The 21,504-nt window shown below is 41.9% G+C and overlaps 1 protein-coding gene across 2 annotated transcripts in view; it reads left to right on the top strand.

The window, feature by feature from the left end:
* LOC117448270 (tumor protein p53-inducible protein 11-like) overlaps window positions 1–20,748 on the top strand; it is a 49,790-nt gene extending 29,042 nt beyond the window's left edge. For both annotated transcript variants that reach the window (XM_034085481.2, XM_034085480.2), the window contains 6 exons: window positions 7,618–7,757; window positions 13,631–13,689; window positions 13,818–13,866; window positions 14,618–14,714; window positions 17,147–17,248; window positions 18,192–20,748. In XM_034085481.2, coding sequence (XP_033941372.1) covers window positions 7,629–7,757; window positions 13,631–13,689; window positions 13,818–13,866; window positions 14,618–14,714; window positions 17,147–17,248; window positions 18,192–18,325 — 570 coding nt within the window. In that variant the 5' untranslated portion in view covers window positions 7,618–7,628 and the 3' untranslated portion in view covers window positions 18,326–20,748. The remainder of the gene's footprint in view (window positions 1–7,617; window positions 7,758–13,630; window positions 13,690–13,817; window positions 13,867–14,617; window positions 14,715–17,146; window positions 17,249–18,191) is intronic.
* Window positions 20,749–21,504: the final 756 nt, after the last annotated feature.

Genomic DNA, 21,504 nt, shown 5'->3' with positions numbered 1-21,504 from the left:
GGCAACTGCATCAGCATTACCCTGGCAAGTCACGTAGCAGTGGTATATTTCCAATGGAGAGACATGCAATGCTCTTTTATGTGTTGAGAAATGCGTAATTTGCCCACCGTCTTATTTATAGCATAATAACGGATTATGTTGGAGCAGATAAACATTCAGGGGGCCACAATCCCAATGCTTTAATTTTGCATCATTTAGAACAGGGGTGTCAAACTCAAATACACATTAAAAAATGGGTACTAGTCGAGGGCTAGTTCAATGTTTATTGCAAAACGTATTGAAATGAACTTATTGCACATATTAAACCTGGAACTAACAAAGCTTAAATTATTGCCTATAAAAACAACATTAAACATTAAATAATCAGTTGCATTCATTTCTTATGGCTCTATCTGCAGCTTCATTTCTTATGATTACATTTTTCCACAGGCCAACAACAGCTGCAAAAAAACAATTCCCCTCAAAGAAAAAAACAAACTTGCCCTGTTGTCGCAAGAAAAAAAGGGCAGAAGGAAACATCCATTGAAACTCAGTTTGCTGCTCTGTGATGCTAGTTCAAGCCAGATACTTGGCATCTCAACTTGGGTGCAAGTTCATCAATGTTTGGGGTCAGGCTCTGAGCTGAGGAAATCCTCAGGATTGAGTGAAGGTGTGCGTGCAATATACCGGCGGGCCAGATCTAATAGTAATTCGAAATTATCCGGCAGGCCAAAATTAAATCCACCATGGGCCTGATTTGGCCCCCGGGCCTTGAGTTTGACACATGTGATTTAGAGTGAGGTTACGCAATGCATGCTTCTTCTTAGCGAATCAGACAAACCCTGAAACGTGGCTATGAAAGCTGGGAGAACAACTTGCCTGTTTATTTCTCTGTGGATGTATAATACCAGAAGCTGCTTTTATATGCATGGTATAAGGAAAGATTATTGAAGAAGAGCTGAAGAACATTTTTCATCCTTGGTATAGCAATTAGCAATTATTATCCTTTAACAGCCACTTATCCATTTGACCGATTGAGGCTAAAACTCAGAGGAGGCGCTTGGCACTTAAGTTGAATAGCTTGTCCACCTTAAACGACCTTAATGAGCCTGAGCCAGGACTGTTGCAAACTTCAGGGTTGACTCTTCCGCGTTAATCATCAGGTGGCCATGAGAGACACAGGGAGCTTGGCATGGGTTATGAGGAGTTGTTGCATTTATTCACCAGCAGATAAACTGTGATGTTGCAATACACCTGCGGGAACAGGATGAAGTTATGCAAGGCAGGCCCACAGCTGACAACCCAGCAGCTATTTTAATTAATCCGGTTGAGACATACCGGGAAAGTGGCTGCCTGTGTCCATGGCAATGCGTGCAACATCGTGGCTGATAACTTTCCTGGCCAGGTCTACCGGGGACCCAGTTTCCTGTTGTGCGCATACACCGCAGATGGCGATTAATGATGGATAAAAACAGTCTGTTGCAGCTTGTGAGGCATTTTGATCTCAGTCCCCTGCATGCAAAGCACTAATCTTTTCTTTTAATGGTTAATGAGTGCTTAAGAAGGGTCGGCTATCATCCTTAATAGCAAATGCAAATGCAATCATCACATTAAAAAAGATGAAATAAATTAAGCTAATAGCAAAGAGTTGGCTTTTTGAGTGTCTGAATTGGATGACAGTCTTATTTATCTGATAATGACTCATCGTACTCAGTCTGAGAGTGCACCGATTCAGTGAGCCTTAAAAAAAACAAGCTAGCAAGTGTCTGGTGTATTTTCACCGCAAACTTTTAAATTACGTGGAAATAGGTTTCTCTTTTTTCTTTGCTCTTTCCTTCAGTATTGCCTGTAAAGAGAAAGTGTGCCCCGTGCCCTGTGTGGGAGACTAACAGGAAGCTTTGAACACAGCAGCCTGAACACATGCTGCGTAACCTTTACTGACCGCTCCTGTTCTATGTACGACTACCAATACAAAAGCTTGTTGTTGAGCCTTGCTATTTGTATCACAGACAGACATGAAGTCGGATTAGCCCACTTTCTAGTTCCCACCTGTTTGTTCCAGCAAAACCGTAACGAAGAAGGAAGTGGGGGGGGGGAACAAAGTTACAGGAAGACCTTACAATGTAATGCTCTTCAAGTATGGCTGCAGCATGTGTTTATTTACATTATGAATGAATCTTACTTATATTTGACTTACAGACAGAGAAACAGCAAATCATCACATTTAAGATACTTTAAATATATTTACATACTTTTTTTAATATATTTATATACTACTGGGTAGTAAACTAATGCTTTTTAAATCATTAATGGTTTTGGAAAAATAGGAACAATTAAAACATTTTCACTTAATTGACTAATTGTTTCAGCTTAAATTTGCAGCCTCAGACATTACAATTGATATTCTGTCAACTCCTCTCTGACTGAGCTATCACTAAAATGGAAAGTATGCCAAAAATATGCCACTGGATTCTTGTATTGAAGTGCTTTGGCATTTTATATCTTCAACCTGTTTATTTAAAAACTAGCTGTGTAGTAAATAAACCAACCATACTTAGTTGCCTACTATATGGCTCTCACTGTGATGGCACTTCCTGATGTTTAAGTAACCAATGTGATATCTTTTCATGGGGCCCAAAATCCCTGGTGGCGCCCCTGGGTAGCTCTGATTGTTTGTTTTTTTCCTTTCCTGGGGATAAAACACTCTGTTTGCAGTGAGTTCTCCTTTCTCCTGAGTCTTTAAATAACACCTCTAGAGCAGTGGTTCTCAAATGGGGGTACGCGGACCCCTAGGGGTACATTGGAGTACTGCAGGGGGTACGTGAGATTTATGTTATGTTAATGGCACACAAAAAAAAGATAAATATACCAATTTTAGGAAAAGTAACAGAGTTTGAGCAGTGTGGGTTTTATATTAATAGACTAGAGTTACACATATTTCAAAACACGAAGTGTAATAACTGCACTTGCCTCCCTGTCAGAATGACAAAGATCCTCAGTGAAGCACAAGCCCATGTTTCTCACTAAATTGTAAGTACAACTTATTAAAAAGATCAGTTAAATGCAACTAATGTCGTCTTAGTGTTATTGCATGATGTTAAAATTGGTTGGCCATGCATTTAGTGATGGATTGTAAATATTGGAAATGTAGCACCACCTACGGGAAACATCGATGGGGTCGGGTGCGCTGCCAGAAGGGTGGCAGTGAAAGCGGAGGGTCTCGACGGACCAGACCCGGGCGGCAGAAGCTGGCTTTGGGGACGTGGAACGTCACCTCTCTGGGGGGGAAGGAGCCGGAGCTTGTGCGGGAGGTGGAGCGGTACCAGTTGGATCTGGTTGGGCTCACCTCTACGCACAGCGTCGGCTCTGGAACCTTACTTCTGGATAGGGGTTGGACTCTATTCTTCTCCGGAGTTGCTCAAGGTGTGAGGCGCCGGGCGGGTGTGGGGATACTCACAAGTCCCCGGTTAGGTGCTTCGTTGTTGGAGTTTACCCCAGTGGACGAGAGGGTCGCCTCCCTACGCCTGCGGGTTATGGGGGGGAAAACTCTGACTGTTGTGTGTGCTTATGCACCCAACAGCAGTTCAGAGTATTCGGCCTTCTTGGAGACCCTGGAAAGAGTCCTGTATGGGGCTCCTGAAGGGGACTCCTTAGTCTTGCTGGGAGACTTCAACGCACATGTGGGCAATGATGGAGACACTTGGAGGGGCGTGATTGGGAGGAACGGCCCCCCTGATCTGAACCGGAGTGGTGGTTTGTTACTGGACTTCTGTGCTAGTCATGGATTGGCCATAACAAACACCATGTTCGAACATAAGGATGCTCATAAGTGTACGTGGTACCAGAGCACCCTAGGCAGAAGGTCCATGATCGATTTCGTTATCGTATCATCGGACCTGAGGCCGTATGTTTTGGACACTCGGGTAAAGAGAGGGGCGGAGTTGTCAACTGATCACCATCTGGTGGTGAGTTGGGTCGAGTGGCGGGGGAAGCCTCTGGATAGACCTGGTAAGCCCAAACGTGTAGTTCGGGTGAACTGGGAACGTCTGGAGGAGGCCCAAGTTCAGGAGGCCTTCAACTCGCACCTCCGGCGGAGCTTTTCGGGCATTCCTGTGGAGGTTGGGGACATTGAACCAGAGTGGTCGGTGTTCAAAGCCTCTATTGCCGAAGCCACGGTGGGGAGCTGTGGTCTCAAGGTCCTAGGTGCCTCAAGGGGCGGTAACCCTCGAACCTCCTGGTGGACACCGGTGGTCAGGGAAGCCGTCCGACTGAAGAAGGAGGCCTTCAGGGATTTGTTATCCCGGGGGACTCCCGAGGCAGTTGCAAGGTACCGACAGGCCCGAAGGGCAGCAGCCTCATCCGTGGCCGAGGCAAAGCAGCGGGTGTGGGAGAAGTTTGGAGAAGACATGGAGAAGGACTTTCGGGCGGCACCAAAGTTGTTCTGGAAAACTGTCCGACACCTCAGGAGGGGGAAGCAGGGAACCATCCAAGCTGTGTACAGTAAGGATGGGACGTTGTTGACCTCAACTGATGGAGTGTTGGAGCGTTGGAAGGAACACTTTGAGGAACTCCTGAACCCGACAACTCCGCCCTCTATGTTAGAGGCAGAGCTGGAGTATGACGGGGGATCAACACCAATCTCCCGGTGGGAGGTCACTGAGGTCGTTAAACAACTCCACAGTGGCAAAGCCCCGGGGGTGGATGAGATCCGCCCGGAAATGCTGAAGGCTCTGGGTGTTGAGGGACTGTCATGGTTGACACGTCTCATCAACGTTGCGTGGAAGTCGGAAACAGTACCGAAGGAGTGGCAGACCGGGGTGGTGGTCCCCCTTTTCAAAAAGGGGGATCAGAGGGTGTGTGCCAATTACAGAGGCATCACACTACTCAGCCTCCCCGGGAAAGTTTACTCCAAGGTACTTGAAAGGAGGGTCAGGCCGATTGTCGAACCTCAGATTGAGGAGGAACAATGCGGATTCCGTCCTGGTCGTGGAACGACGGATCAGCTTTTTACTCTCGCAAGGATCCTGGAGGGGGCCTGGGAGTACGCTTATCCGGTCTACATGTGTTTTGTAGACTTGGAGAAGGCGTATGACCGGGTTCCCAGGGAGTTACTGTGGGAGGTGCTGCGGGAGTATGGGGTGAGGGGGTCTCTACTCAGGGCCATCCAATATCTGTACTCCCAAAGCGAGAGCTGTGTCCGGGTCCTCGGCAGTAAGTCGGACCCATTTCCGGTGAGGGTTGGCCTCCGCCAGGGCTGCGCTTTGTCACCAATCCTGTTTGTAATATACATGGATCGGATTTCGAGGCGTAGTCGTGGGGGGGGGGTCTGCAGTTCGGTGGACTAAGGATTGCACCACTGCTTTTTGCAGATGATGTGGTTCTGATGGCTTCATCGGTCTGCGACCTTCAGCACTCACTGGATCGGTTCGCAACCGAGTGTGAAGCGGCTGGGATGAGGATCAGCACCTCCAAATCTGAGGCCATGGTTCTCAGCAGGAAACCGATGGACTGTTCACTCCAAGTAGGGAATGAGTCCTTACCCCAAGTGAAGGAGTTCAAGTATCTCGGGGTCTTGTTCTCGAGTGAGGGAACAATGGAGCGTGAGATGGGCCGGAGAATCGGAGCAGCGGGAGCGGTACTGCAGTCGCTTTACCGCACTGTTGTGACGAAAAGGGAGCTGAGCCAGAAGGCAAAGCTCTCTGTCTACCGGGCCATTTTCGTTCCTACCCTCACCTATGGTCATGAAGGATGGGTCATGACCGAAAGAACGAGATCGCGGATACAAGCGGCCGAGATGGGTTTCCTCCGCCGGGTGGCTGGTGTCTCCCTTAGAGATAAGGTGAGAAGTTCGGTCATCAGGGAGGGACTCGGAGTTGAGCCGCTCCTCCTTCGCGTCGAAAGAAGCCAGTTGAGGTGGTTCGGGCACCTAGTTAGGATGCCACCTGGGCGCCTCCCTAGGGAGGTGTTCCAGGCACGTCCAGCTGGGAAGAGACCAAGGGGTAGACCTAGGACCAGGTGGAGGGATTATATCTCTTCGCTGGCCTGGGAGCGCCTTGGGATCCCCCAGTCAGAGCTGGTTGATGTCGCCAGGGAAAAGAAAGTTTGGGGCTCTCTGCTGGAACTGCTACCCCCGCGACCCGACCACGGATAAGCGGGAGAAGATGGATGGATGGATGGATGGAAATGTAGCATTTAAGTGTTTCTCAGTTACAAGGTTGTTGTGCTAATAAATCAGACACTGATGGCGCAAGGCGGTACTGTACCTCTATATAGGCTTTTTTTCCCTAACAATTTTTTTTTGCACTGATCAGGGGGTACTTGACTCAAAAAAAAATTCAAAGGGGGTACATTATTGAAAAAGGTTTGAGAATCCCTGCTCTAGAGAATTAGTTCATGGAATAGCCATCAGTTGTTACCATCCTATTGTTTACATGTGTACACGTATATGCATGGCTTATGCCTCCAGTTGAACCATAGTGGAGGTTACACTATTGAGTCGTTGATAATACCTTTTTGATTGATGTTTGCTTTTCCCCATTAAACCCACATGCACTATTCATTTACGTTGATCAATACAGTAGGACCACATCTGTGTATTGTGATATTCCAGTTAGCAGACGCAGGCAGATCATGAAAAAAAAAATCTATTTTAATGATTGTGATTTACAGAAATGTTTAATTTCTATGCATCCAAGAAATGATTCTCTGAATGCATAGATCAAACATGTTTTAAATGTTGTTAATAATGGGCGATAGTCGTTCAACCTATAAAAACCCAAGAAGTAAGTTATACTGGACAACTGTTACTTCTAAATAGCTGCAACAATCAAAGCTTTATTGATTGAGTAAGGTTTACAGACTGTAGCAAAATTGTTGTGTTATAAAGGATAAGCAGAGTTTTTATCTGAAGCAAATGTTATATTAATTAAAAAGCTATTAAAGCTGACTTGCTGTGCAACAGTCAAGCTTTGGTGTTTTGTAATCACAGCAGCATGTGGGGATAACAAAAGTAATGCTGAGAGCTTAAAGCTGGGAGCTGTGCCAAACTACAGAAAATGAAAGAAAATAGATGATGATATCATAGTTGGAATAAACCCCATGGAGTATTCATTTCAAATGCGACATAAATGTCACACGTTGTCAGTGGAGCTGGATCAATATTGACAGTGAGACACTCAGAAAGCCCAGCTCTACACACACTATGTGTGTGTGTGTGTGCGTGCGCGTGTGTGTGTGTGCGCGTGTCTGTGTGTGTGCGTGCGCGTGTGTAGGCAGGCACCTGTGACTGCTGACCTCCCAGCAGTCACAGAGGATGTCTGCCTCCTGCCTCCAATCTGACTGAAAGGTTTAAGAGGTTGCCTGTATTTGCTAGACCTGTGTTATGAAATTGGGTTTTATAAGTAGAGTCCTCAAAGGGGATATTGGTAGATAGCTCTTCCTGCCTGTGCTGTAAAGAGGTATCTCCTTCAAAAGAATGAATAATAACAGAGAGACAAAGTTGAATATCCTAAAATGTTCCTATTTTTTGCATCTTCTCTCTTTGTTTATAATATGTATTTCCTCCCACAGTACTGCCTCACACACTGCTTGCCTTCTGAATTTCACCAACTTTCTACCCTCTCTTTCCCCTCTGCTCAGGTGTTTGCACCATGTCGTCCAAACCTCACCCTCCTCTGATGAAGAAGCACAGTCAGACGGACCTGATAAGCCGTCTGAAGAGTCGGAAGATCCTGGGAGTTGGCGGCGAGGACGATGACGGTGAAGTGCACCGCTCAAAGGTCAGATTAAGTTACAGGATTTTTTGTTCATGTCATTTTATTCAATATGGGCGGTAATGTAGATACCAATGGCACATATGCACCCATTATCATAACAAACAACTTAGGTATACTTGAATCCAGCACCAGACACTTTTTAAGCTGCTATGGACAATATTGCAATAATGCACATTCTCTGGACAATCTGCACTAATGTACATTCTCAAAATATTAAAGTGACTGTTATTTTGTATATATTGATTACAAATGTGTCTTTGACTGTGTGTATATATATATATATATATATATATATATATATATATATATATATACCGGTACATAGTTGCACACATATTTTTTAATTTTATACACATTTGTTTTTATATTCGGGATTGTGGGAAACAGTATTTCAATCTCTCTGTCTGTACATATAAACTGGAAGATTGACAATAACCTATAGTCAATCTTAGCCTTCGCTAACTGTACGGAGGCTCAGTCACTGGTACATTTTTATATACAAAGCCATGTTAGGGAAACTTCCATCCTACATCTGCTCCCTGATCTCACGGAAAATTGTAAGTGGCTACTGCCTGAGATTGCATGCTGTAGTTTTATTAAATGTGCCAACTGCTAGGACTGTCTTAGGGAAGATAGCTTTTCGATCCGCAGCTCCACTGTCATGGAATAGTCTGCAATTGAAATGGAAACTGAGCAATCTGGTGCCACTAAATGTTTTTAAAGCTCGGCTGGATGCTACTCAATCGGATGCTGTTGGTACCTGTTCATGTGGATAGTTATTGTAAATTGTAATCCCTGTAATGATGCTGTAAAATGTCCTTTTTGTTGTTTTATGTTTTTATGTTTCATGTGGAACCTACTTGAGCAGGTCTCCCTTGAAAAATAGATCAATGATCTCAAGGGATACACCTGGATAAATAAAGGCTTGAATAACGTTGACTTTGAAAGAAAAAAAGGCACATGTGTTTAAACCATCTGCAGTTGAATGGATGATATTGCTGCAGAAATAGCTCTCGATCACAGATGCATTCATTAACCCTGAGTAGAGCTATGGATTCCTTTTTAAAACCACAAATGGCAGCGAATTGGCTGATCACTCTCATAGTGTCCCATTGTGTGCATTTGCTCCTCATGCCTCAGTGAATCTAGATCACGTATCCCATGAGCTCCACTGAGATGTGACTGGCTCCCCTGAGAGCCTTATTGCCTTATGCATCTCATGTATTATATTCCTGCCTCGCATGTATTTACCAGTGGCGAACCGTGTCTATCACTCACAACTGGACCTTCTGTAGACACACACCCCCACCTGTTGTCATTTCAACGTTAAAAACAATAAAACGGCATGAATTGCTTCGTTGCATTCATCTATCCTCTGTCTCGAGCCAGTTAACTAGCGGGCCTTCTAGAGCACCCTGGAACCGAGGGAAACTCTGAAAGAATACGCCCATTGACTATAAATCATTATATGATTGGTTGATCAAACTGTCAGTCAAAACGTACACTCTCATTCAGTGCAACGGCCAGGGCATTCGATTAAGGGTGTAGAATACCTTGGTTGAAGGATATTCTAGGCAAGGCAAGGCAAGGCAAGGCAAGGCAAGGCAAGGCAAGGCAAGGCAAGGCAAGGCAAGGCAAGGCAAGGCAAGGCAAGGCAGCTTACAAGATCTGATTGGTTGCTTTCTTTCAACACAACCACTGAAATGCGTAGTGCATGGTCCGAGAAGGACAAACAAATCAACGTAACACTGTAATATTACAGATCAACAACACAAATACGATTCTCATTTATTCATTTTATATAATTAAATCGATTTTTTGTTTGTTTTATCTGAGTGTTCCAGGGTATTCTCTGAATACCTTGAAGGCCCTGCCGGTTCCCCACTGGTATTTACCCACTCATATGCACAGTGATGTGTATACCAAAACACAACGGCTCCCATGCTGGTTCGTGAAAAACACATCTATATATTCATGCAAACTCAGTCGCATTCTGACAATGATGTTTTCTTCCATTTCAGAGGGATTTTACACCAAGATCGCTAAGATTACTTTTTGTATACGATTGCATTAGGGTGAGCATAGGCAAAGCTGTTCCTCGCTGAAATATGAATCAGGCAAGTGGGCGAAGGGAACAGAGCAGAAGGGAGCAGGCATACGTTGGTGACTGATAGCTTGTGATGAGAAGATGCCCTCATTTCTCAGCCCTTCTGAGTGTTTGTTTTCTCTCTCAATGTTTTAGCAAACCCGGGCATCTGCCACTTGGATCCCTCTCACCGAGTGTTCTGATGGAGAAGGAGACACTACAGTAAATGACTCAACATCAATGCCCATAAAGCTTATTTGATTTAAAAAGGATTATTAAAGTCATATAACGGCTGTAATGATTAGTTGGTGATCAAGCAACAGTCTATGCTAAATAGAGCAAAACAATACTTTTAGTCTATTGTTGTTTTAAGTAGTAGGCTTCCTTATCTAACTATGGCAATGACCCTAATTTAGAAACAGAATAGTTGCTTTTAAAATGTGCTGCATTGTCTAGTTACTCTTTAGTTGTTCTATTTGTCCTTGCAACAAGTGTTGGTGGTACAGAGACCCATGGAGTTGGAGGGGAAATAGTCCACGTTATCCCTGTGGTCCGTGTAAACAAAGGAGGGAAGGACTCCTGTAGTCGGCTGAGTGTGTCTTCCTGCCTCTTTTACAGCTTAGAGAAAAAATTCTATTCATATTTCGAATTCTTCGGTGAGAGAGAGGCTTCTGTGCTCGAGTATGTGAAAGTACAACTATATTGCCCTTTGGCTGTATTAGGGCACTGTCTGGTACACTACTTTAGTGTTCAGGTCAAAAAACAACAACCAGGCTTGAGCACAGGCTTTCACAGATAAGGCATACCACAGCGTTTTGTGTATTTATTTTCTATCCCATAGGATTATCACAGAGACGTATGAAATGTTGATATTATCTACTTAATGTGACTGCTGCATACATCAGATGAAGGAAAACTACATGTAGTGTGTTGAATAAGAGATTATAATTCCTATACTACTCCTGAATATTTGTCATGATCTCTCGAGTTGCCCTTTGTGTGCTTATATATAAATGACTGAGTGACTGACGACAAGGCCATAGCAGCTGGGATTAAGCGTCTCTCATCACAACAACAACATTGTGCATTTCTTCCTTTTCCCCATTCTCTCCCCAACTCTTTTCCGCTCTAACCCCCCCGGCAAGCAAAGTCTGTGCCGTGAGTCGATGCTCATTTCCCTTTGAGTATTTCTCATGCCAGTCATGAATATTTATGTGTTCCTGTCAAAAACCACCCCTGAAACCATGGCACAGGAAGGCTGATTCACCTGGTCACATGATCACAGCTGGCACCAACACATACATGAACACACATTCATGAACACACACTTCAGCTGCAGTGCAAAAAGAGAGGCAACGGCTGTAATCTGCAACTCTTTATCTCAATGTTTTATGAGTTTAACTTCAAGGATATATATTTTTTAAGGGCTCTGCTATGGTATGAAAATCCAGCACCAGCTATGGGCGAAAGGAGTTATATAAGAAAAAGTCAGGAACACAGAGAATCCTTTTTACTCCATTTCTTCTAAGACACATTAAACCTTTTTATATCTTCCTCTCTTCTATTTTAGACATCATGAAATGTTAGTTCCAGGAAGCTCGGGACCCCCTTGAAAACAAAATGGTGCATCTCAAGGGGTTTATCCCAATAAATAAAATGTCTAGCAATATACAAATAAAATACATAGACCATATAAAGTCTTATATCACAACAACTTTATAATATATGTTATATTTCCCTCCCCTAAACATTGTAATATTTGATATTTCAGACATTAAACTGCCTTAAATTCATGAAGTTATTTCTCGTGATTTGATTGAATACAGTTGTGTTCCTGTTGCAGTGCTCAGTAATAATTACAGTTCACAGTGGGGAATCATAGAAAGCAAAACCCATGACTTGATCTTTCTAGAATAAGACACAAACAATGTTGTTTCATTCACTTCATTTCACAGCCAAGCAGAAGAAAAGGTTCCCATAGTGACTCCCCTCTAAACACTGCTGGAGAGAAAACGGTTCCTCTTCTCAGATTTAATGGGTTTCATGGTTAGGTGTATTTTTAGTTTCAGTGATGCCATGTCTCACTACAACACAAACAAATGTTTTAAGGAAGGGATGTTGGATGGTGAAGGGAACTCTTTCATGTGGGGGGAGTGATAAGACCTGCAGGATTTTTGGTCGAAGGAACACAACTTCAAAGCCAACCAGCCATGTTTTTTCTCTCTGAGAAAGGAGGAAAGCAGGGTTGACTTGTTTCTTGCCCTTGCTTGTGTAATTTAACACCAACATTTCATTTCATTTTTATTTGTTCCATTCATGGTATGCACAACTTAATGTATAACAATTAGTTACAAAAAATTTCTCTATAAACACACCATACCCGAAAAGGAGCAGGGAGAAGAAAATAATCTTTTATTACTGTACCTGCCCCTTTCTCAAAAAATAATAATAAATAGAAACAGAAATAGAAAATCTAAATTTGTCAGCAACAATTCCTCCTTTCATGCAAAACAAATCAGTGCTCATGATGACCTGCAAGCCACCGTGTTTTTTACTCTTCATATACTGATATTAATATACACACAGATACACATAGATTGTCTCTTTCCACTTGATATAGTTTGCAGAGAAATACAGCGTGCATGGCATGCTGTATGAAGGTTTAGCCCACTGATTTATTTTTCTGTTTCTTGAGATGTAGAGATTATTGTCATTATCGACTAACCTTCTGCTTTTAGTCTAAACAATGTGAGAGAAATGTGAGAAATTGCCTTGAGAATTTTACGGAGCCCAATCGAAAAAAAGCGAAGATTTTTTTCAAGTTGATAAAAAACACAAAATCAGAAGATCTTCAATCTTAGAAGCTGGAAGTTTGATAAATGATTTGTTATGGGTTATTCATTGATTATCAAACGTGTCATTGATACATATTCTGTCTATCAATTAATAACGTGAATGTTTCATGACAACATCATGCATCATGCCATCAGATAGTTTTAGAAGAGAAAGTGTGGTAATATATCAGACTTAACAGAAATTGAGCCAGAGAGTGCTTGCATTCATATTGCACTTTCCAGAGACCTTCGTATGAATATATTAGTGGCTGATGAAGCAGAGAACACGTCACCATTTAACAGCATTCCAGCGTCTGCTTGCATCTTATCAGTGATGTGAGATACTTGTCCTAGCTAAGTATTTGAATATTGCTGCATGATTGATTATTCTGTATTTTTGGGTTTTAATTAAATATTAAAGATAACAGTTATTTCTATTCACATAAAAAAACAATTGCTTTTAATTTGTCAAAAAAGTTTCCTACTTCAGGCCCTCGGAGTTATGAATTGACTAATGCGTGGCGTTCGTGTTGTGAGGAATAAGTTAATTTATAGCAAATTACGTTTTCCTTCTGGCTTGTACTCGGTTTTGGGTGTTCATCCAGAATGTACTGCAATATGATGTTATGACATATCCTCTGAATCATCGGAGGATGATTAAGGACACGTAGACATTCCCAGTCTTTAATTAAAATCCTAATATGTCCTTCTTGACACTCAGCCTCTTTTCTTTCTCCCCATCACTTTGGTTAAAGTCATTTTTTTCCCTTTAACTTCCTGTAGATGTGTTGGCAACATGAAGAGCACCTGCATACTGAGCACTTTATTCTTCGCTACGCCGTGCTTTGTTGAAGGCTTTCATAATAGATTTCTGTTGAGATGTCATGATTGCTTTTACATTTCCCTACTCATGATTAATTTCCCTTTGTCTTTTGTCTGACTTTGTTCGCTCACAGATCAGTCAGATGCTGGGAAATGAGATGAAGTTTGCGGTGCGGGAGCCCATCGGCCTGAGGTGAGATTTCAAAAGCTCAGAGCAGCTCTCAGTTAACCCAGCGGACTGTGGAAGGTCAGCTGGGTGTCACTTCCAGTAAAGTCCAACATCTTGTAAACTCTGACAGTAATGTCTCTCTTTCTTTTAAGGGTGTGGATCCTCATCTCAGCAGTGGGGTTCACAGTTATGGCTTTGATGGTAAGTGTTGCTTAAATCTGTGATTCTTAAAGTGTGTCTATGTTGACTTATTTTAAAATATCATGATCTAAAATAGTTTTTTTTAGAGGATTTATATATGAATTTCTGAAATCTGAAATAGTTAATATATTATGTTTTTATCTAATCATTTGCATGAACATATAAGCTGGATTCACATGTATTGAATTACACTTAAAATTAGCCATTTGTGTTTCCTATCATTTTTAATTCATGTCTTATATCTTTCTCAAACATTTCCCTTTGATCGGGAAAAGTAAATATATGCTGCATCAAATTATTCGTAGTAGTATATAGTATACTCTCTTTCTCTCTCTCGTAAGTATAATACAATGAAGAACCTCATGCTGTAATCATCATCACAGTGAAGGAATTCTTTCACATTCAATACCAAAACATCTTCACTCATTTGTGAATAATCTTTCATTTCTAAAATAAAACCCGTTGTACAGTAATTACAGAACAAAAAGCTCATTGTCAAAATAAGAGAAATCACATTATGCAAACCCTGCAGGGGGGTTACTGTAGATTCTTTCCCAATGTATCAGGGAGGGACATCTGGAGAAACAGCTCCATCTTTGTTGAACCTAAATGCCCACAGTGTTTGGATCATAAAGAGAGTCTAACTCACAGAAAGGAAGACTTTGTCAATGCATTTTTGGGGCATTTGTGGAAGACAGAATTCTGTTGAGTTGAAAAGACAGACTGTGTTGTGCTTTGTTTTCCTACACAGGCCCTGGTGTTTCCTAACCAGCTATATGAGGTTGTTTTTGAGGAGCAGCTCTCCACAACTTGCCTCTCCATCCGCCTTTATGGAGGAGCACTGCTTAGTAAGTCTTCTCTCCTATTCATGCTCCCTTCTGCAGCACAGTGATTAAACCACAGTTATTTATGTGGGAGTTCATTCACTGTGCTACAAGGATGCTAACACACCCTTTTAACATACAGTACACGTTCGCAAAAATGTACTCTGCTAATCTGTACATGGTCCTTTGTGATAATGCATTCATTACAGTTCACACACGCACATTCAGATGAAGTACAAAAAGCTTTTTTCTTCTGCCAAGGCATCCCTTAAGGCTACAACAAAGGCTATGTAATTGTATTCAGTTCCTTCTATGTTTTGTTCACTAAATAACGACTTGACAGAGACCAATTCTCAAGCATGCTCACAGAAAGGGCTCCAGTCGCCTCGCTGGCCTCATATATCAGATCTAAATCCGGTGGGAGCACAGTGAGGGCTGGCAGGACAGTGTATGTTCTGTAGGAATGTGTGTGTGCGTATTGGCCGGAAAGTAAGAGAAGAGGCAGTGTATTAATCCACAATACATTGTTGCAGCTCACTCTCTGTATCAAGCAATAATTTGAGGTTTTTTTGTTGCTCTTCTGTGCCACAGAAGTCAATCCGTGGAAATAAATATGCCAGGCAATTACAGTTTTTTGCAATTTATTTAAATAGGCTCCTTAGTCTGGAGGATTAGAGACGAGTCGGTGAGTCAGCCACTCAGATATTGATAAGTTCGTAATGCGACAGTGGCAGAGAGGCACACAGGTTGTTTTTGAATGGGAAAGTAAGCAGGGAAATACAGAATGGTGAGACAAAAGGCTTAGCATCCACTCGATAACCAGTTTATTTACCATAACATATGTCAGAACTTCAGCATTTCACCTTTATAGGGATATCTATTAAAATATAGATTATATCTAATATGTTTCCTCCTCCTCCCTCACATGTTACACATATATACATACATCTTCTGAACCAATATGAAATCTAACAAATAATGAAAACATCCTCTGCATGATAACTGCATTGCCTGAGGAGATAACACCTTGAACACATGACTGTGTGGAGGAAGATATGAATGAACCAGCTCTCAATCTAACAAGGCCAGCCAAAGAGCTGCTTCGTTTAAATGTCAGCAGGGCGGTGGGGATTAGCCAAGATAATGGATGATGTCTTCCAAGACGAGGAGCGGTATAAAGGGTAGAAGGATGGGGTCTCATCTGCCACACAGATGGAACCTGGCGGGGAGGGGAGACGGTCCATCAGCCCTCCCACCTTTCTGCTCGCCCCTACTCATTCCCATCGCCTCACCATGTTTGTGTGGGTGGGTGGGTGGGACTGAAACAGAGGGAAATGAACTGGAAGAATGTCAGGGATTAAAATGATAGAGCACAAGCGTTTATCGCAGTCAATGAGTCGGAACATTCAAAGAAATCAATAGGCCAATTATCACTGTGTGCATGCGGCATCACAGATTACAGCTGCAAGAAAACGGTTCCCATAGATTCCGAATCATCTTTATTGGCCTGTGTGTGTACACATACAGAGCATTTGACTGTGTATTTAATTTTGCTAGATCTCAATTACACAGAAATTGACATAACTAGCTAGCTATGAGCAAAGACAATAAAGCTGGAGAACTGAAGGTAGAGAATAATAATAATAAATTGGATTTATATAGCGCTTTTATAGTACCCAAAGACGCTTTACAATATGAGGGGGGGGGGGGGTAGATAGACTGGGGCAGGTAGACAACATACTAAGAAAAAAACAACAAAAACGACAAAACAAAACACAGTGGCAGTCAGGAGGAGGTCGAAAATGAGTGGGGGGTGTTTTTACGGATAGAGAGAGGTGAAAAGATGGGTTTTGAGGCGGGACTGGAACAGACCGAGGGACTCGGACTCACGGAGGTCTTGGGGGAGGGAGTTCCAGAGTTTTGGGGCGGCCACAGAGAAGGCTCTGTCTCCAAAGCTCCGGAGATTGGCAGTGGGGGTGGAAAGCAGGCCGGCCGAGGTGGATCTGAGGGTCCGGGGAGGATGGTAGGGGATGAGAAGGTCAGTGAGGTACGGGGGGGCCAGATGGTGGAGGGCTTTATAGGTAAGGACCAGGAGTTTGTAGTTGATGCGGTGAGTAACGGGAAGCCAGTGTAGTTCTTTGAGGACCGGGGTGATATGGTGCCATGATTTAGTGTGGGTGAGAAGTCTGGCGGCTGCGTTCTGAAAAAAGAGATGACTAGCACTGGTTGTACCTGGAAGAATGTAAACAAATGTTTAAATCCATATTATGTATTGATTTGCCTTTGTATATACATGGACTAGATGAGTAGATATATATAATGTACAGTATAGTACTTCTGTTTATGGAATCGCTCTGGGACGTGTAGGAGTCTTCTTCTTTCCTGAGCTTTATTTTTGTTTTCTTTCCAATGCCCCACAACCTATAAATTCCCTTTTTATCACGTCTTTTTTCCAGGCCTGGCCCTCATCTTGTGGAATGGTCTCTACACAGCAGAGAAGATCATCATCCAGTGGACTCTGCTCAGTGAAGCGTGCTACTTTGCTGTCCAGTTTCTAGGTGATTACATTCCTCCATTATTGTGCAGTTATTTTCTGAGCTATATCCTTTTTTCCAAAATTATTAGAATAACTTTCTGGCTGTTATAGTGACTTAAGACAGCAGTTCAGAATTGGTTTTACTTTGTGTTGATAGTGCCCTCTTGTGTTCAGAGGGCGTAGTCACAGCCGTGCATTACTGAAAAGGGAATGTTTACATGTTATCAAGTTGATCTTAAAACAGCACTCACAGGCCCATATGTATATTCAAACTGTTTTTGGTTTCCTAAACCATTCCCCTTGGTGCTGCTTGACCTGAAGAGACCTCTTTCTAGGCAGCTACAGTGAAAAGATGCCCTATTTTGGTTTTTTATCAGATGTATTTTGGAGCCTTTAAAACTTCATGCCCTTATTAGTTTTTTGCTTTGGTGTACTTATAGCAGACACCTTCAGATCAGAACAACATGCTGTTAACAAAACTATTTTTGCCTCATCCTGGATTTTCATTTGTTTACAACTTGTATTTATTAGTGTGCACTAACCCTTATTTACAATAAAATAATCTAAGTAAAAGTGAAGTGAGAGTGAAAGGGGACACCTTTCGTACTTAAAGGGAAACTAAGGCTAATGTCAGGATTCAGCTGTTGGATTAAACCAAGTTAGTTTCTACAAAAGTTAAAGTCTGTCTTTGTGTATTAACGCTCTGTCAAGGGAAGTATTTTCCCCAAAAACTACTTTTGAATGATACTGAATTTAGCTAACACACTCTGACAATTGGTACAGCAAACTACTCTTTGTATGTACATGCAGGCGACGTTGTTCGAAAATAGACAGCAAAACATGAACAAATCCTCCTTAATGATTACATTTCCAGAAGTTAATCATGTTTACAAATCATTTGAATTGTACCATTTGCTCACAGAGTCAAATCTATAACAGCACAACATGTTGTTCTGTGTTTTCAGTGACTTCCATCACTTTAATCGAGCTTGGCATCCTGTCCGACGGCGCCATGCTCCTTCTCCTCAGCCGGGTGCTCTTCCTGGTGGTCACCATGGGTTACTACTACCACCTGGGCCGCAAGGTGAAAAAGACCTGAGCGCCCTGTGATTCTTTCAGGCAGGGGACAGCTGAGCACCGATCACAAACAAGGGGTCAGAAGGTTTGGAATATTATTTGATTGGGGCTTGGAGCATTACTTTGCCAGTGAATGCCCCCCTTCCACGGGACCTCGCCTATTGTACCCCCAATATTTAACAGATGAGCACAGTCTCACATTCCAGACTCTGCAAAACAACGAGAGACCCCATGGTGGAAGTACATTTCTCTTTCACTGGGTTTTGAGGTCAAGCCCCTCTTGACACACATTCCTGCTTTGTGCCATTCTGAGTGTTGTTATTACAAGGAAGGAGCTAGCAGTTTGTAGTGCATCGTGTCACCTAGTTATATGATTGAATTGTACAGTACATCTCACTATGTTGTTCATATACAGCCACGTGATTTCCAGATTCAGTATTTTGTGTTATCTAAAGTTACATCTTGACTTCTTAATCACACTCAAGGACCAAGAGTTCATGCGCTAATTAGTTTGATGCTGTTGATGTTACTTCATACTGTTTGAATTCTAAAGTGAAGCCTGAATACCTGTGCTCTTGCATGCTTTTCTGATACCTCTTCATTGAACACATTGAATGGGAAAAGCATCCACTGGGATTCGTGTTAATTAAGCTTAATGCTGGATTATTGGCAATGCTTTGACAGTTTTCTTGTTCATCACACTGAGGAAACTTACCTAAAGGTCCTATGTTACTCTCACGAATGCCTATAACACATAATCAGATTCAGACTACCCAAAAATAAATGCTGAATTTAAACAGTTTTCAGGGATAAAGTGTTTTGTTTTTAATTCCTTGAGCTATTAGTCAAGAAGTTCTACCAAAGTAAATGGGAACTGTACAGAATATTGAAACTACTGAGATTAATACATGTTGCGTTAAGAGATGGACTTGTGACTCGTAGAAGAAAAGCAGTGAAGTTCTCTCCTTGTTGTGCGCTGGTAGACAGGACTTTAGCCTGAGTGATATACAGAAAGTATTTTAACATTCTTCTTTACTGTAACGCTAGTGCCACAAGCCCAGCATGTATGTGTGCAGAGCAAACAAACCTGGTTCCTCTTCAGTAATGTAGCGCCGTTTTTTTTACATACACCTTATCCTTAGCCTTAAAACTACTTAACAGTCATCATCACTGCACCCTACTTCTTTTAAATATGTAAATACTAGTATTTACTATTATTTCTTGTTCTTATGAACCTCAACAGGAAACAGTATTAATTAAATGGGTTTCAAAGGTCCCTTGGTGTGTCTTATTTTGTACCTATTTAAGTGACTTTTGTCTCTCTGACATGCATGCGATTTATTCCACCAAAAGAAATAGCTCAAGCTGTGTAGCAAATATAACGCAAATATTAATGAAGACAGTAGAGATGTTAATGGTGGTGAATAGATGCATTAGTTAAATACAGAAAACAGCTTCAAAAAGACATTTAATTCATGATGCAGGTAAACTAAATGAGACAGATCTAACCCATCAATTGACCCAAAATGTTGAAATTATACTTTTACCTCCCACTTCTTGGCACGCGACATCCCAGCTCAGGGTTTTAGAGCTGAGACGGCACTGATCATTTGTCAACTCTGATCTCTGCAACTCAAAAAGGCGAGCCTAAAGGACACTTACAAATAGTTGACTACGTTCATTTTGAGTCAAACAAGAAACATACAGTCGGCCTCCTCCAAAGGTGGTCTATATTGTTGCAAATGACCACGTTCAGCCCTGCCCTCAAAGGGAGTGGTCCTGAGGTTGCAGTGATTGTGGGTTAGCAGTTGCGAGTCCAGCAATGAAGGCAGATGTTATTTGTTACTTGGGTGAGCAACAAGTTCAGATAGGCAAAACATGAAACATGGGTGAGGTCTCCCGTCCTCCTGAAAAGTTGTAATTATCCTTTTTTCCACTGTTTAATTAGATGTAGCTCTCCCAAGTGATATTGTGTGCCCCAACCTACTGCTTCGTCCTGACTAGCATGGTAATTATGGAGTTCAGAAAATGTCATTCCATTTCCGTCGATACTACAGGCCTCAAATCATCAGCCCTGTGAAATGTTCAAAGTCTGTGATGGGTGTTATTTATGGAGAGATGGGCAGTTTTTTGGGGGGACAGGCAGTAGAAGGGAGGCAAAGAAACGGGTCTTTCATCCTCCTGGTTCTCTGACGTAAATTAGTCCAAATATTGCATTGCTAAACCTTGTCCTTGACATTTTAGAGGAATAATGAATGGGCTATTCATTCCCTGATGTAGATCCAACATATGATGTACTGTTGTGAATAGGATCCCAGGTCAAATTGTTTCAAGTTGTAGCATTGTGTTTCTATGTATATATGTGATATATTGTACCTCAGAAATGAATTGTTATGGATTTTCACTATTTAGTTTGAAATAAAGGACACTACTGTTTATTTTGAAGAGTTGAAACGTGATGTACTCATCTTTGTTCCTTGTCTTTTTCATAGAAATAGCCCTGAGAAACAGTTATTTTCATTATTGATTAATCTGCATAGTGTCTTCTCAACTACTCACTTTTCTGTCCCGTTAAATGCTGGACAAACACTTCCAGAAAAAAGCTGAATTTGACATAACCCCAATTGTGTCTTAAACGTGCATGGTTTTTCTTGTCCAAATACATTTAGTTTAGTCTTGTATATGAACAAAGAAAACCCTAAATCCTCACATTTTAGAAGCTGGAGCACAGACTGTCTAACATTGTTGTTTGAAAATGTACTTGAATCACTTAAATTACAGAAATAGAGTAATTTGTTCATTTACAATGAAAGGATGTGTTAATTTCTTACAGAAGTGTTATTACTTATTGAGCTACATAGAACCTCAGTTGTCTACTTGAATTATAATTGTTTTACTTCATTTATTTTTTTAAGGTACTGAATTGAATATAAAAAGGTTTACAAATCATCTACCATACAGATATACTAGACATACCTACACACTGAGGAACCATAATGTTGAGAGCTTTCACTCAATCAAAACATGCTGTGTGCTCCACTCATGTTTCCTCTGCAACGAGCCTGAGTGTGCTTTAAACCTGTTGCATCATTGATGCCCTGCAGTTAGAGTGCTTTTCTTTGAGAACCCATTATTGGCACGGGTAAACACACACTAATTGATAGCTGGCTGGGAGCCTCAAACGGGTTACTTTACAACTTC

The sequence above is a fragment of the Pseudochaenichthys georgianus genome, chromosome 6 (assembly GCF_902827115.2).
Source record: "Pseudochaenichthys georgianus chromosome 6, fPseGeo1.2, whole genome shotgun sequence".
Taxonomy (NCBI): Eukaryota; Metazoa; Chordata; class Actinopteri; order Perciformes; family Channichthyidae; genus Pseudochaenichthys; species Pseudochaenichthys georgianus.
The sequence above is the reverse complement of the archived record's forward strand: the minus strand, read 5'-3'. Positions and strand labels throughout refer to the sequence as shown.